This window comes from Capra hircus, unplaced genomic scaffold (genome assembly GCF_001704415.2).
Source record: "Capra hircus breed San Clemente unplaced genomic scaffold, ASM170441v1, whole genome shotgun sequence".
NCBI lineage: Eukaryota > Metazoa > Chordata > Mammalia > Artiodactyla > Bovidae > Capra > Capra hircus.
Window position 1 is genome coordinate 2,154 of NW_017190033.1, and position 15,044 is coordinate 17,197.

General features: G+C 68.4%; 1 protein-coding gene across 1 annotated transcript; it reads left to right on the plus strand.

Annotated features, from left to right (window-relative positions):
• Positions 1-505: 505 nt before the first annotated feature.
• On the plus strand, positions 506-13,845 carry LOC108634780 (filaggrin-like; the record flags this gene model as incomplete). The annotated part of the gene is made up of 3 exons (XM_018045019.1): positions 506-1,819; positions 1,912-3,117; positions 13,554-13,845. Coding segments are annotated over exons 1-3 (2,812 nt in total), but the record flags the coding sequence as incomplete, so codon positions are not given.
• Between the last annotated feature and the right edge of the window lie 1,199 nt (positions 13,846-15,044).

Sequence of the window (15,044 nt, forward strand, 5' to 3'; positions counted from 1 at the left end):
GGCGGGGGCCCGCCCACAACCCCAGCGCAGGGGAAGGAACCCCTGAGCCAAGACCGGCAGGAGGCGAGGGAGGGCGCCGCCGGGAAGCCGAGGGCACAGGACAAGGGGAAGGGAGCCGCCGCCGGGGAAGAGGAGGCAGCCCAGGCGCCGGCGGCGGCAAGCCGGGCGGGGGGGAGCCGAGGGCGCCGCCAGGAGCGCAGAGCGCCAGCGCCGCGGAGAGCCCGGAGCGGGCAGAGGGCCGGGCGCGAGGCGGCGCGGCCGGGGGCGAGCCGGGCCCAGACGGGCCGGGCGGCGAGACGGCCGTGCCCAGGAAGGAGCAGGCGGCACGAGGGGGGGAGACGCCACGGGCACCGGCCGGGCCGCAGCGCGGCCCGGCCGGGCCGGCACCGAGGCCCCAGGCGGGCGGGGGGGCGGAGGGGCCGGGGGCGGCCACACGGCCAAGGGCCGCCAACAGGGAGAGCGCGGGGCGAGGGAAATGGAAGGGGAGAGGGGAATGGCAAGCGGGATGCAGATGGGAGACCCACACCGGCACCCGGAACCCGCACCCCGAGCCCTGACCCGCGCCCGCACCCACACCCGCACCCGGAACCCGTACCCGCACCCGCACCGGGAAGCCGGACCCGCACCCGCACCCCGAACCCGAACCCGCACGCCGCACCCCGCACCCGAACAAGGGGGGGGGCGGGCGGCCACACGGGAACCGGAACCCGGCCCGCACCCGACACCCGAGCCACAGCCGAACCCGAACCCACGGCAGAGGCACGCCCGCAACCCGAGACGGACCCGGGAAGGACGGACCGGCAGCAGCGGCGGGGGACACGGCCCAGGCAGAACAAAAGACAAGGGGGGAAGGGGCAAACAGCGAGCCAAGACCCAGGAGCCACAGAAAAGGGAGAGAAAGACGCGGAGCACAGCAGGGAAAGCGCGGCAGCACCAAAAGACCGCTGCCACCACGGAGCCAAGCGCCAGGAGGGAGCACAGCGAGCGCAGACAGGGGAGAACGGAGCAAGCAGAGACGCACCCGGAAGCGGGGAAGGAGAGACACAGGAGAGAGGAGACCAGAAAGAGGCAACAAAGGCCACGGGCGACGAGGAGGCAAGCGGCACAAAAGGAGGAGGAACGGCACCGGGGCCACGAGGAGCCAGAGCAGGGCACAAAGGGACAGGGAGCGGGAAAAGCGGAAGGAGGACCACCGGAAAGAAGGGCAGCACGGCGGAGAGCACAGAGGGGCAGGGGGCCAAGACGACGGGACCCAAAGCCAGAAAGAAAGACAGAGGCAGAGGAAACGACAAAGGGAAAGCAAGGCGAGGGAGAGAAAGAGGGGACAGCAAGGGAGAAGCGGGAAGGCAGCACGGCAGACAGGCGGCAGACAGGCGGCAAAGGCAGAGAAGGACAACAAAGGAGGGCGACGGACAAGCCAGGCGGGGAGAAACCACGCAGGAAGAACCGCACAAGCCAGGGAAAACCAGAGGACACGGTCAAAGAGCGGGAGCGACAAACAAGGCGGGAAGACAGAAAGGGAAAAGCGAAAGACATGGAACGAAAGCCTGCAAGAGAGAGGAAAACAGCCCGGGGAGGGAAGGCGAGGCACAGGAGTGAGGAGGGCGGGCATGGCACAGAGCCACGGGGGCAGAGACAGAACCAGGCCGCCAACAAAACGGAAGAAGGACGGGAAAAGCGCAAACAAAACAGGAGGAGAGGGGGCACACACGGCAGGGAGCAAGGGGGCGGCGAGCGGAAAACGGGCGGCGAGGAAGGACGGGGGGAAGAAGACGGCAAAGGCGAGGGGGCAAACACAGCCGACGGGGGCGAGAGGGAGGCCGCAGAGGAAGGGAAGGGCAGGAGGACGGGGCGGGCAAAGAAGCAGCCGGGGAAGCGCGGGACGCGGAGGGGGAGGCGGGGAGACCACAGGCACACGGGCAGGAGCAGGGGGGCAAAAACGAGACACGGCGCAGGGGAAGCGGCGACAGGGACGCGGGGGAGCAGAGCGCGAACGCAGACACACAGACGGGCCGGGAAAAGGAGCCGGCAGGAGAAGCAAACAAAACACGGGAGGAACACCGAGACGGGGAGCGCGGGACGAAAGGAGGGGAAAGCCAGGAGAGGGAAGGAGCGGAGGAGGAAGACGACAAACGAGGCAGCGGCGGCAACGGGGGCAAACGGCGCAGAGGCAGACAAGGGAAGGAAAAGGGGAGCCGGGGGCAGGCAAGCGGGGAAAAGAAAGAGAAGAAGACAACAAAGGAGCAAAGCGGAGGGGCGGCAGAAACAGGAGAGGAGGGCGGCACAGCGGGCGGACGGGCAGGAAGAGAAGAGCGGCAAGAAGCACGGGGCACAGGGAAAGGGAGGCACAGGCGAGAGCGAGGCACAGCGAGAAGGGAGGCCAGAGCGGGGGAGACGAGGGCGGGAGGGAAGGCAACGGAGGGGACGGCACAAACGACAAACACGACGAACAGAAGAGGGAGGAAAAAACCGGGAGGGACAGGAGCGGGAAGACGGAGGAGAGGGGCGCGCAAGAAGCAGGAGACGAGGCGGCACGCCAGCCAGAGGACGGGAAGCGGGACAGGAACACCCCGGCAAAAGAAACGGGAAGGAGAGAAGAAGAAGAAAGGAACGGCAGAACGAGAGGCCGACGGGCAACAGGCAACACGAGGGGGCGGGGCAACGGACGGGCAGAGGGGGGCGACGGGAACCGCGGCGGGGGGCAGGGAGGCGAAACGGAGGGCCAACAGGAAAAGGACCAGAGGAGCGCGAAGGAAGGGGGGACGGGCAAAGCGAGGGAGAGAACCAAAGGCCAAGAGCGACAGCAAACAGGAGGAAGGGAAGGGAAACGGGAAACAAGGGAGGGAAGAGCAGGGCCGGGCGCCGAGGCAGGCAAACGGACAGGCCAAAGGAGGGGAGGGGCGGAAAGGGGAGGGCGGAAACGGGGAAGGGGAGGACGGCAAACAAGAAAACGAAGAAGAGAGGGAGACAGAAGACGAAGAAGAGACAGGGGGGCAGGCGGGGGCGAGGCGGCCACAGCGAACGGACGGGAAGGCAGGGGGCGGAACGACGACGAACAGAAGACCCGCACCGAGGAGGGAAGAGAGAGAGGAAAAGCCAGAAGAGAGCGAAAAACCGGCAAAGAGAAAAGGGGCAGGAAAAAAGACAGGGACAGGGGAGGGGGGAGAAGAAACAGGAGGAGGAGGAAAGCAAAGCCAACAAGCAGGGAGAGGCCAGGGAAGCCCGGGGCGGGCACGAGGGGGACGGGAGCCGGCAGCGGAGGGGGGAAAAGGGCGGGGGAAAAGCCAGAGGGGGCAGCAGGGGGAACCGCCGGAGCAGACGGAAAGCCAAAGGGGGGCCAGAAGAGCCGGACGAGGGCCAGCGACGAGGCGGGGGGAGCGCAAGCAAGACAGACGCCAGAGGACAGAAGACAGACGGCGACGGCACGGAGGGAGAAAGGGAAGGGGGCGGCGCGGCCGAGGACAAGGGGAGAAGCAACACCGCGGGGAGGCGAGCGGGAAAGACGCCAGACAGAGGAGAAAGACGGGGAGGAAGAAGCCGGCAGAAGCGCCGGCGCAGACCGCCGCCCAGCAGAAGCACAAGCAGAAGGAAAACACGGAGGGGCAGGGGCGCACGCAAAAGGAGACGCACGGAGGACGGGGCGGGGAGAAGAGGGGAACGACGCAGGGGGAAGAGAAAGGACCCGGGCGGCGCGGAAGACGGGGGAAGCAGGCAGAGGGGGGGGGGAAGAAACGACGGAAGGAGCGAAGCCAGAAAAAGGCGAGAGGCGAAGCACAGAGAGGGGGCGCCCGGGCGCAAAGGAGGGAACAGGGGGAGGGCACGGACGGGAGGGCGGGACGGCAGGGACAAGGAGAGAGGGAGGGGGGAGGGGACAGACAAGAGGACGAAAAAGAGCGAGAGAAGACGGAGAACGCAGGGGGGGAGGGGGGGGGCACAGAGGAGGCACAGGAGAGGGAGAGGCACAGGGGCAACGGAAAGGAGGAAGGCGAGGGAGCGGCGGCGGGACGCGAGACCACGAAGGAAGAGGGGGCCGCAACAGAGGGCACGGAGGGAAAGACAAGGAGGAGAGGCAGAAGACGAGGCGGCGACGCACGGAGAGCGAAGCAGGGGCACAAGACAGAGCGGAGGGGCGAAAGCAGGGGGCGGCAGGGGCCGGGAACAGCAGGGGGGGCGGGAGACAGAAGAAAAAAACGCAGGAGGAGCAAACGGGGGCCCAGAAAACAGGGGGAGGAAGGGGGAGCGGCCGGAACCAGGGAGCAAACCCACAGCACGGCCACCGCCGGCACGGGGAGGCAGAGGAGGGCGGGAGCAACGGCGCCACCGGGGAAGCGACAGACAGGGCAAGGACCACGGCCAGCAGCGGCGACGGGGCAGGACCAAACGAGGAGAAACAACAGGGGAAGAAGGACGCAGAAGGGGACGCAGAGGAAGGACGCAGAAGGCAAGGAACCGGGCGACGGGGGCCGCGCGGAGGACGGGGACAAGGCAGGGCCGCCGAGGAGGAGGGGGAGAACGGAAAAAGGAGGACAAAGGCAGGGGAGGCGAGGGCGACAGGAGAAAGGGGGCCGCGGAGACGAGGGCGGCAGGGAGGGCGACGGCCGCAGGAACGACGGCACGACAAGGGAGGCCGGCGAGGCCAGCGCAAGCAACAGAGAGGCAAGGGCAGAGCAGGGGCCGGGGGGAAAAGAAGCAGCAGGGGGCAACAGAGGGAACAGGCCGGAGGAACCCGGGGGAGGGAACGCGAAAAACAGGGGGGGCCCGCGGGGGCCAGGCCCGGCGAGAAAAGACAAAGCAGAAAAAGAAAAAGAGCAGCGGGGGGGCAGGACGGCCGCAGCGGGCGGGCGCGGGAGCAGGAAGCAGACAGGGAGGCCAGAGGACGGCAGGAGGGCAGGGGAACGAACGGGGGGGGGGGGGAGGCGCAGCACGCGAGGAAGAAGGGGGCGCACGAAAACGGAAGGGCAGGCACGGCAGGGACAGAGAGGGCGAGAAGCCGGCAGGAAGGAAGGCAAGAAGCGAGAGGGCCGGACACCGGCACAAGCGCGGGGGGACAAGAAGGGCAAGGGCGAGGCCAGCACGGAGACAAGGAGGGGGACAGGGAGGAGGAGGGGAGAAAGGAGGACGAGCAAGGACAGGAAGGGAGGAGGCGCGGGGGAAGGCGGGAGGGGAGAGAAGGGGAGAAGAGCCGGACAGAGGGAAAGAGGGAGGGACAGGGAGAAAGACACGGGGAGGAGGGCGAGGAGAACGCAGAGGGGGGCCACAAGAAAGAGCAGGGGAGGAGGGGCGGGCAGAGAGGCCGGGGGAGAGGCGCGGGCAGGACACAGCAGCAGAAGAGAGGGAAGAGGGCCGAAACGGGACAGGAGGGCCGGGGGGCGGCGGGAGAGAGGGGAAGGGAGGGGGAAGAAGGCAAACAAAAACGGGGACACAAAGAGGCAGAGGGACAGGCACAAGAGCGCAAAGGGAGAACGCAGGCAAGGGGCCGGGGGGGGAGACGGAAGAGGCAACGCAAGGGAGAGGCAGAAGCGGGAACGGGAGGCCACCAGACAAAAAAGGACAGGAAAGGGGGCGGCCACGCGGCAAGACAGGACACAAAGGACGCCAAAACGAACACGGGGAAGAAAGACAGAGGGCGAGGCCAAGGCAGGCGAGGGACCCAAAAGGAGGGGGAAAGGGGGCGGAAAAAAAGGGAGACGCCGGCCGGCAGACGCACAACAGCAGGAGGCACACGGGCAAACAAACAGAAGCAAGCGAAGGGGCCAGGGCAGCCAAGGCCAGAAACAAACGGGGGGAGACACACAAGGGAAGCGGAGGCGGCCCGGCAAAGGCAGGAAGGCGGACAAGGCGACAAGGGGGACAAACCGGAGGGCAGGAGAGGAAGGGAAAGAAACCAGACCAAAAAAAGACAAACGGGCGGGGAGGCCGCGCAGAGGAGAGAGCCAAACAAGGCAAAGCGGGCAGAAAGAGCAGAAAGGGAGGCCGACCGAGCGAAAAGAGGGCAGGGGCAGGGACCGCAGGGGCCCGGGGAAAAACGGACGGCCCAGCAGAGCGCCAAAACCAAGGAGACAAAGAACGGGAAGCGAGAGCCAGGCAAAGGAAGGGAGACAGAAGGGGACAGGGGACACCAAACGCACGCAAACGGCGCAACAGACAAAAGGCAAAACGGGAGCGGGGGCACCGCAGCGGAGCGGAAAACGGGAGCGACGGGACCGCACGGCGGCGGAGAAAAGGGAACAACAACAACAACACACGAAAGGCGAGCCAAAAAAGGAGAGAAAACACAGAGAACAGCAACGGGAAAAAAGGAGAAAGGGAAACGGGGAAAAACCGGAGGCACAAAACGGAAACACAAGCCACAGGAAACGAGAGGGAGAAAAGAGAGAGCGGAGAAAGGAGGGGCGCCAAAGAGACCAAAAAAGCGAGAACAAGCGCAGAAAAGAGGGAGACACCGAAACACCGGGCCGACAAAAAGAGAAAGAGAGGAAAGAAGCCGAGCAAAAAGACGCAAAACCACAGAGCAGGAGGAAAGGACAAACGAAAAGAACAGGGAGGGAGCACGGCACACCGAGGAGAGCCAGGCAACGCAAGAAAAGGGGGGAGGGCACAGCGGCGCCGGGGGCGCAGGGGGAAAGAAGCGGCCGGACAAGGCAAGACACGCGAGGGCGAGCCCGGACCCCAGAAGAGCCCACAAGCCACAGAGAAACAGAGCGGGAGGGGCCACAGCGAAACAAGGCGCACCGGGGACCGGAAGCCGGCAGGGCCAGCACGGACGAAACAGCGGGGAAAACAGGGCCAGACAAAAAAGGAGCGCAGGAGGAGAGACAACAGCGCGACGGGGAAGCACGACAAACGGGCAAAGAGCAGGAGGGCGGCAGGAGAGGACAGGGGAAACAAAGGGGGAGACAGGCAAAGGGAAGGGGAGCAAAGGCGACCACAAAAGAGACCACCGCAGCAGGAGGAGGAGGGGGACCCAAGGAACGGGGAGGGGGGAGAGGACACAGGAGCAGCGCGGAAACCCAAGGGCAAGACAGCGCGGCGGGGAGGCACAGGGACCAGAGAAAGCGCAGGGCAAAGGAAGCCGCGCGAGAGGCCAGAGAGAAGGAGGAGACACAGGCGGGGGAAACGCGGGGGCGGGCGAGCGAGAGGGAAAGCGAAGCCGGAAAGCGGCACAGCCACCAGACCCGGCCGGGCCGGGGGGGGAGGGGGGAAAGAGGGGGGCGGGGGCAGGGGGCGGCGCCAGGGCAACCGGCAGGGAGGCAAGCCAGAGAGGGAGCGACAGCAGGCAAAGGCGCGGGGGGGCAGGGGAGAGCGAGGGCGGGGAGCAGGAAAGGAACCGGGGCCGCCGGCGGGGGGAGGGGCCAGGCGCAGCCACGGGACCACCAGGAAGGGCCGGGGGGGGGCAGAGGAAGAGGGAAGCGAAGGGGAGAGCGGGGGCCAGGGCAGGCACGGACGCAGGGGCCGGAGGGGGCCAAAGCACGCACAAGGGGCACAGGAGGAAACGGGGGGCAAAACAAGAAAAGGGGGCGGCGACAACACGGGAGGCGGACAAAGAGCGAAAGGGGAAAGGGCAGAGGAGGGAGGGGCAGGACGAGGGGGGGAGAAAGAAGGCAGGAGGCAGACAGGGGACAACACGAAGAAAGAGGCAAACCAGCGGCAGGGAAAAAAAAAAGCCACAGAGAAAAGGCCACCCAGAACCCGGAGGCACCAGGGCGGCGGGCAAGCCAGCAAGGGGGGCCAAAGAACGGAAAAGCGCAGGAACACGCGAAAGAAAGAAAAAAGGAGGAAGAGGGAAACAAAAGAGAGAGGCAGACACGGGAACAGGGCAAAGGGGAAGGGGGGCGGGGGAGGACAGGAGAACGGAGAGACCAGAGGAGGGCCGGAGGGGGAGAGGAGGGGCGGGGGCGGCAGAAGGGACCCAGGGGGGAGAAAACACAGAGAGGCGGGAGAGGAGGGGGCAAAGGCGAGCACGGGGGCCCAGGGCGAGGCAGGGGCGGGACAGGGGAAAGGACGGGAAAGGAGACGAGGGGGCAAAACAACCAGGGCAAGACCACAAAAGAAAGGGAGAGGAGACAGGCAGGAAGCGGGCGGAGACAGGCCAAGACGGACCCAGACGAAGGGCAAGGGAAGCGGCGAGGCGCACGGCCCGGGAAGGAGGCCACGGGGAAGGAAGAAGGACGGGGGGAAGGCGCGGAGGAACCACCAGGGCGGGGGGCCGCGGGAGGACCGACGGCAGGAGAAACAGAGGGGACAGAGAAAACGGGCCACAGCACGGCACAAAAGGGGGGAGACGACGGGCAGGAAAGCGGAAGCAGGGGGGAGCAAGGGACAAGCAGAGAAGAGACGACCAGGGACAGGCCAAAAAGCACGGGCAGGGCGAGACACGCAGAACAAGCAGAAAAAAAAAGGAAGAAACGCCCACGGAAAGAAAACAGCGAGCAACAAACGGAAGCAAGAACAGAAAAGACCAGGAGGCAGAAAACGAGAAAGCACGGAGAAAGAAACCAAAGAAAACACAAAGACACAGAAAACGAGGCCACGCGCAGGCACGGGAACAAGGAGGAAGGAAAAGGGCCAGGCCAACCAAAGGCAGCAACAAAGACACGGACGGCAAGCACAAAAGAACAGGCAAGGGCAGGGGGCACAGAAAGAGAAAGAGGCCGCAGAGGAGACGGCGACGGGGGACCAGGACCGGAAACGGCCAAAAAGACGCGGAGAAAGAGGAACACAGCGGGAGGCAGCGGCCGAGCCCGCGGCAAACGACAGCACGGAGCGGGAGGGACCACCACAGGGAGGAACGGGCAGGAACACAGACACAGGGACGCCAGGAGAGAAGAGAGAGCCCAGAAACGAACCCACAGGGACAGGGGCAGGGCCGGAAAAGCAAACCAGGAACGAGCGAAGAGGAAAGGACAGGCGGCGCAAGAAACAGGGACAGGAAAACGGCCACCGACACGGAAGAACAGCAGGGGGCAGCCGCGACAGCAGCGAACGCAAAGCGAACGGAAAACCCACCGCGGGGCACACGGAGCGCGGGCCCCCGGAGGCCGCCGAGAGGGACCGCCAGGCAGCCCGCAGCGGGACACAGGAAACGGCGACGCCGGCCGCAGGGGGCGCGCGGGCAGCGCCGCCCGGCGGGGGGGCACGGAGGCAACCCGGCGCCGCGCAGCCGGGAGGCAGCCCGGGGAGCCAGAAGCCGGAGCCCGGAGGGGCCGGAGGAGACAAAGCGCCCGCCAGCGGCGCACGGGGCAGAGCCGAAAGGCAAAGCGGCCGGCGCCCGCGGGGCAGAGGGGGCGGGGGCGCCCCCCGGCGGGCCACAGGAGAAGAGCGGGCAGCCCGGCGCGCACAGACCGCAGAGGGCGCACCCAGAAGCAGCGCGGCGGCGAGCACGCAGACGGGAAGCCCAAACGGAAAGGGAGCAGAAGAGCGCCAGGACCCGCCGCAAAACAGGGCGAAGGAACAAGCAGAGCCGGGAGGGAAGGCAGCCAGAAAAAGGAACACAGGGGAGGGGGGCGAAGAAAGGGGAGGGAAGGCAGGCAAAGAGAGAAAAACAGGGAAGCGAGAAGGAGGGGACGGACGAGGCGGGGCACAGAGCAGCAAGGGAGGGGCAGACAGAGAGAACAGACGGACAGACGAGGGGGGGGAACAAGAGGGAGAGGGGGAGAGGAAGGGAGAGAGCAGCAGGGAGGCAGGGACACCAACCGGGGGAAAGAGACAACCAAGGGGAAGGGGCGGGAGGAGGCAGGGAACGCAAACGGGGGCGCAGGAGGAACCGAGAGAGGGGGGAAGGCGGGCGAGGGGGGAGGGAGAGGCCAGAGCAAGAGGACAGAGGGACACCGAGGGGCAAGGCAGGGGGAGGGAGGACAAAGCAAACCAAGAGGGGAAAGCAAGGAGCAAGCAACGAAAAAGAAAGAACGGGGGAAAAAAAGAGGAACAGACACACAAACGGGGCAACAAGGGAACGCCAGGGGAAAAACGAGGGAAAGGGGAGAAAACGACAAACGGGCGACAGGACCGGCGGGCGGGGGAGCAGGGCGAACAGACACAAAACAAGCCAACGGACCCAAGGAGGAAGACAAAGGAGGGAACACAGGGCCGGGGAGCAGGGCAGACAGGGACCCGGGGGAGGACCGGACGCGAGAGAACCAAAAAGAAACGGCGAAAGGAACCACGGACCACCCACCCGGGCCAGGCAACAGAGAAAAGAAAACACGGGCAGGAGGCAGCGCACAACAGGAGGGCCGGGGAAGGAACAAGGAACGAACAAGCGACCACCAACCAGAAGGCGGGAGAGGGCAGGAGAGGGGAGGCGCCAGGGCAGAGGGCCGACCAACCGCCCAGGAGGCACGGCGCGGGAAGCCAGCGCGGCGGAGGGAGGCGGGGGCCCCCAAGAAGGAGCCCAAGGCAGAAGGCCGGGCAAGAGACAAACCAGAAAGGAACCCGAGGACCAGAAAACCGGAGAGGGCGAGCCACGGGACAGAGGGGGGCGCGCCGGGGCCCGCACCCGCCGGCCCGCCACCCCGGCAGCCCGGCCCAAGGAAGCCGCGCGCGGGGACAGCACGCCGCGCCGCAGACAACGCAGGGCCCAGGGGCAGACAAGAACGCACGCGCAAGCCCGGGAAGGGAACCCCCGGCCGGCAGCAAAAGCAAGAGCCAGGAGAAAAGAGCGGCAAAACGCGAGCGGGCAGAGAAGGAAAGCAGACAAGGCAAGGGCAGCCCGCGCCAGGACCAGGGCCGGGAGAAGCCCACGGGACAGAGGAGCCGGGGAGGCGGCAACCCAGGGGGGCACGAAGAGGCGGACACGACGGCACGGAGCGACGGCACGGGCACGGGGCACGGGCAGGCACGGGAGGAGGACAGGGCAACCCACGCCAGGGGGCGGGCCGGGAGAAGCCCAGGGACAGAGGGAGCCGGGGAGGCGGCCGGCGAGGGGGGCGCGCAGAGGCAGGCACGACGGAAGCGACGGGCAGCAGCAGCAGAGAAGGAAAGGGCACCACCGGCCAGGACGCGGGGCGCAGAAAGCCGAGGGACAGAGGAGCGGGGGGGCGACAGGCCAAAAGCAGGGCAGGGCGGACGGGAGGAAACAGGCCCAGGGAAGCGGAGCGGCGCACCAAAGGCCCCAGAGCGGGGGAGAGCACACCAGAGCGGGGGCGGAGGAGGCCCAGCGGCCAGGCCGCGGGAGCCGGGCCGCGGGCACGAGAGACGGGGGGGGAAAACGAGAAGCGCAAAGAGGCCCGGGGGGGCCAGAGGCAAGAAGCCACCGGCCAGGGCGGGAGAGGCAGGGGCGAGCCCGAGGAGGGGAAGAGGCCACAGCCGAGGGAGCCCGGGGGCCACAACGGCCGAGCCGGGGCGCGAGAGCCGGGAAGCCACGAGGCCGAGGGCACAGGCCGCAGCCACGGAAGCCCGGGAGCCGGGGCCCCGCAACAAGAGGACACACGGCAGGGAGAAGCCGGCAAACCACGCGGGAGGGCCCAGGCGCACCAAAACGAGAGAAAAGCCCACACACAAAGAGGCAACACAGCCAACAAGCAAGAAAACGCGGGGCCGAAACAAAGGCACAGCGGACAAAGAAACGGGACGCGAAGGGGCCAAGAACACGAGAGCAAACAAGCCCAGGCAGAAGGGGGAACGACGGAAAGAGACACCGGGCCACGGAGGGGAGACGGAGAGGAAACGAGCAGACAAAAACAGACGCAAGAGACGGGGGCGAGGCACGCAGAGCCCCCGGGGAAAGACAAGCGGACAGGGGGGGGGGCAGGAACCACGGGGGACAAGCACGGAAGGCGGGGGAGGACAAGCGGGGGAAGCCAGGGAGCGGACCAGGGGAAGGCAAAGGGCCAGAGAAACAAAAGGAAACGGGACAAGGGCCAGGGCGGGGGGGAGCAGGGGGAGACAGCAGCACAAAGGACCGGGAACGGAAGAGGGGCAAAGGGGAGCGGGAAGACAGGGAGAGAGAGCGCCAGGGAGGGGCAGCGGAGCAGAGGGAGCGCCGACAGGGAGGGGGAAAGAGCCGGCGCGAAGAAAAGGGAACAGGAAACAGCGCCGAGGGCCGGGGGGGAAAGAAGCGGCCGACCGAGGCAGGGAACACGGGGGCAAGGCCGGGGGAGAAGAGGCCACACGCCCAGGGGCAAGGAAGCCCGGGAACAACGCGGGACGGGGGCAGGCGCCAGAGCCCAAGGGCGGCACACAGAGAAAGCACGGCAAGGAGAAGCCAGGGCACAGCAACGAGAAGGGAGCCGCGGCGCACGACAACGAGACAAAGGAGCAAGAAAGACCCAGCACAGGCAAAAAGAAGGGCAGGGGAAAAAAAGGACAGGGCGGGGAAGAAAGGACGGAGACGAGGGGGGAGACGGGAAAGAGAGGAGCCAGGGGCAGCGGCAAGGAGGAGAAAGGAAAGAAACGAAAGACAACGAGCAAGCGGGCCAAACGGAGACAAAGGAAGGACGACACAGGGGAGCGGGAGACACCAGCAAAGAACAAGCGGAAAGGGAAGGGAAACAAACAAGGCCCCGGCAAGCACGGGCAACAGGAAGAAAAGACGGGGCGAGGGAGGGAAGGAGGAGGACAAGACGGGCACACGGGAAAGGAGACAGGAGGGCGGAAAAAGACCCGCAAAGCCAGGGACAGAGACGCCAGAGCGAGGACAAGACGGCAGGGGGCAAGACCGGGGAAGGCAGCGGCCAGCGGAAAGGAAGAGGCAAGAGGAAGGACAAAAGGCGGAAAGGGGGCGGCGAAACCACAAAAGAGGCCAGCAGGCGGGGCCGCCAGAGGAGAAGGCAAGCCAGGGCAAGGGACGAAGCGGGAGGGCGCAGAGGGGGCGGGGAAAAAGGGGGAGGCAAGGAGAAAAGAGAGCGAGAGAGCGGCGGACGGAGACAGGCAAAGGGGGAAGAAAGAGGACCCCCGGCGAGGCGGGAGCCAGAGGGGAGACAGCCACGAGCAGGCGGCGAAGGAAAGAAAGACAAGGGCGCAGAGAAGGGCACCAGGCCCCGCACCCACAGCAGGCAGGGAGAGCACAGGGGCAGCAGAGGAGGCAGCCCAGGCCAGAAAAGGAGGGACAGGAAGCGGGAAGAAAGGCAGAGGGCCAAGCAAAGAGAGAGGGGCAGGCACAGAGGGGAAGAGAACCAGGGAGGAGGAAGACAAACCGGGGGGGCGAGGCGGGGCGGAGCCCGGAGGGGGAACGGACCGGAAGACAGGAACAGACCGGAAGACAAACAGGGCCAGAAGAACAAGGCAGGGCGGAGGGCAAGGGGGAGAAAAGGGAAAGGCAGGGGGAGCCAGGAGGGGCAGGGCAACACAGAAGGGCAGAGAAACCGGCGGGGACAGGGGGAGCAAGAGGGAGAAAAAAAAAACCGCAGCCCGCGGGGGGCGCCGCCGGCCGCGGAAGAGAGAGAAAAAAACGGCGGACACGGGCAGGGGAGGGGCGCGGGCGGGAGACCCCGGGCCGGCCGGCCGGGGAGCCGCGCCAGGCCGGGAGGAAGCAAGACACGCGGCGGCGGGGGAAAAGCGCGCGGGGCGGAGCGGGAGGCAAAGGGGGGAAGCGGGAAAACCCGCGGCCCCCAAAGGCGAGGCGGGGCGGCGAGCGCCAGGGCAGGCGGCGCCGAGACGGCAAACAAAGGGCAGAAGACAGGGGGCCCGGCGCCGCCGAGGCCGAGGGCCCGGACCGGGGGGCCACAGCCCGGCGCGCGGCGCGCGGGAGGCCAAGCGACGGGGACCCAGGAGCCCACGAAACGAGCAGGCCCAGCGGCAAGGGCGAGCCCGGAGAGCACAACGGGGGACCCCGGGCCCCGAGGCGCCGCCAGGGGCACCCCGCCCCAGACCCGCGCCCGGGAGCCGCGCCCCGGACCAGCCGCCCAGGCGCGCCCCGCCCCCGACGGCGCGCACGGGGCGCCCCGCCCCCACGCCCCCGGCCAGGCCAGGCCCGCGGGACCGCGACGGCCGCCAGGGGAAACACAAGGACAAGCAGAGCCACCCCACCGAGACAACCCAAGCGGGGGCGCAGCGCAGCGGGCGAGGAGGGAGGGAGAAGAAGCAAAGAGGACCGAGGACAGCCAGGAGAGGCGAGAGAGCCAGACCCGGGCGCGCAGAGGCGGGAAGAGGGCCCGGGAGCGCGGCCGGAAACAGCAAGCCGCGGGAGCAGAGCGGGGAGGCAGGCGGGGAAGGCAGGCCAGACGAGGGGCGGGAGGGCAGGAGGGCAAGGCCCGGGGGGAACGCGGGCCCGGGGAGGGGGCGGGGGACCACAAGAGGCGGGGCGGAGACCAGAAAGGGCGGGGGAGGGAGAGGGGGAGGGGGAAGCGGAGGGGGAGGGGGCGGGCAACCCCCCAACGCGCGCGGGGGCGGGGGCGGGGGAGGGGGAGAAGGCGGGGAACCCCCCGCGGCGGAGAGGGCGGGGGGGGGGAGGGGGCAGGGCAGGGGCAGGGGGCAGGGGACGGGGAGGGCGGAAAGGGAGCGCGAAGGGGGCCCAGAGGGCGGGAGGAGCCGGCCCGGGCGGGCCGAGGCGGGAAGAGGGCCGGGGAGCAGCAGGAAACCCGGGGGGCGGGGGGAGCAGAGCGGGGAGGCGGACGGCCGAGGAAACAGGCAAGCGGGCGGGGGGGGGCAGAAGGGCCAGGCCGGGCGGGCCGGGGGGCGGGGAGCGGAGGGGGGACCGCAAGGGGCGGGGCGGAGGCCAGAAAAGGGGCGGGGCGGGGAGAGGGGAGGGGGAGGGGGAGGGGGAGGGGAGGGGCCGGCAGCCCCGCAACGGGGGAGGGGGCAGGGGCAGAGGGCGGGGGACGGGAAGCCCCGCCCGGCGGAGGGGGGGGAGGCGGGGCGGGGGAGGGGCAGGGGGCGGTGGGGGGGGGGGGGAGGGCAGGGGGGGGGGGCCGGGGGCGCGGGGCGCGGGGGGGGGGGGGGGGGTCCGAGGAGGGGGGCAAGGGGGCAGCGGAGGGGGGGGGGGGGGGGGAGCAGGGGAGGGGGCGCGGGGCAGAGGAGGGGGGCAGGGGGGGGGGGGGGGGAGCGGCGGGAAGGGGGGGGGGGGGCGCGCGGGGGAGGGGGGGGCGGGGGGGGGGGGGCGAGCAGGA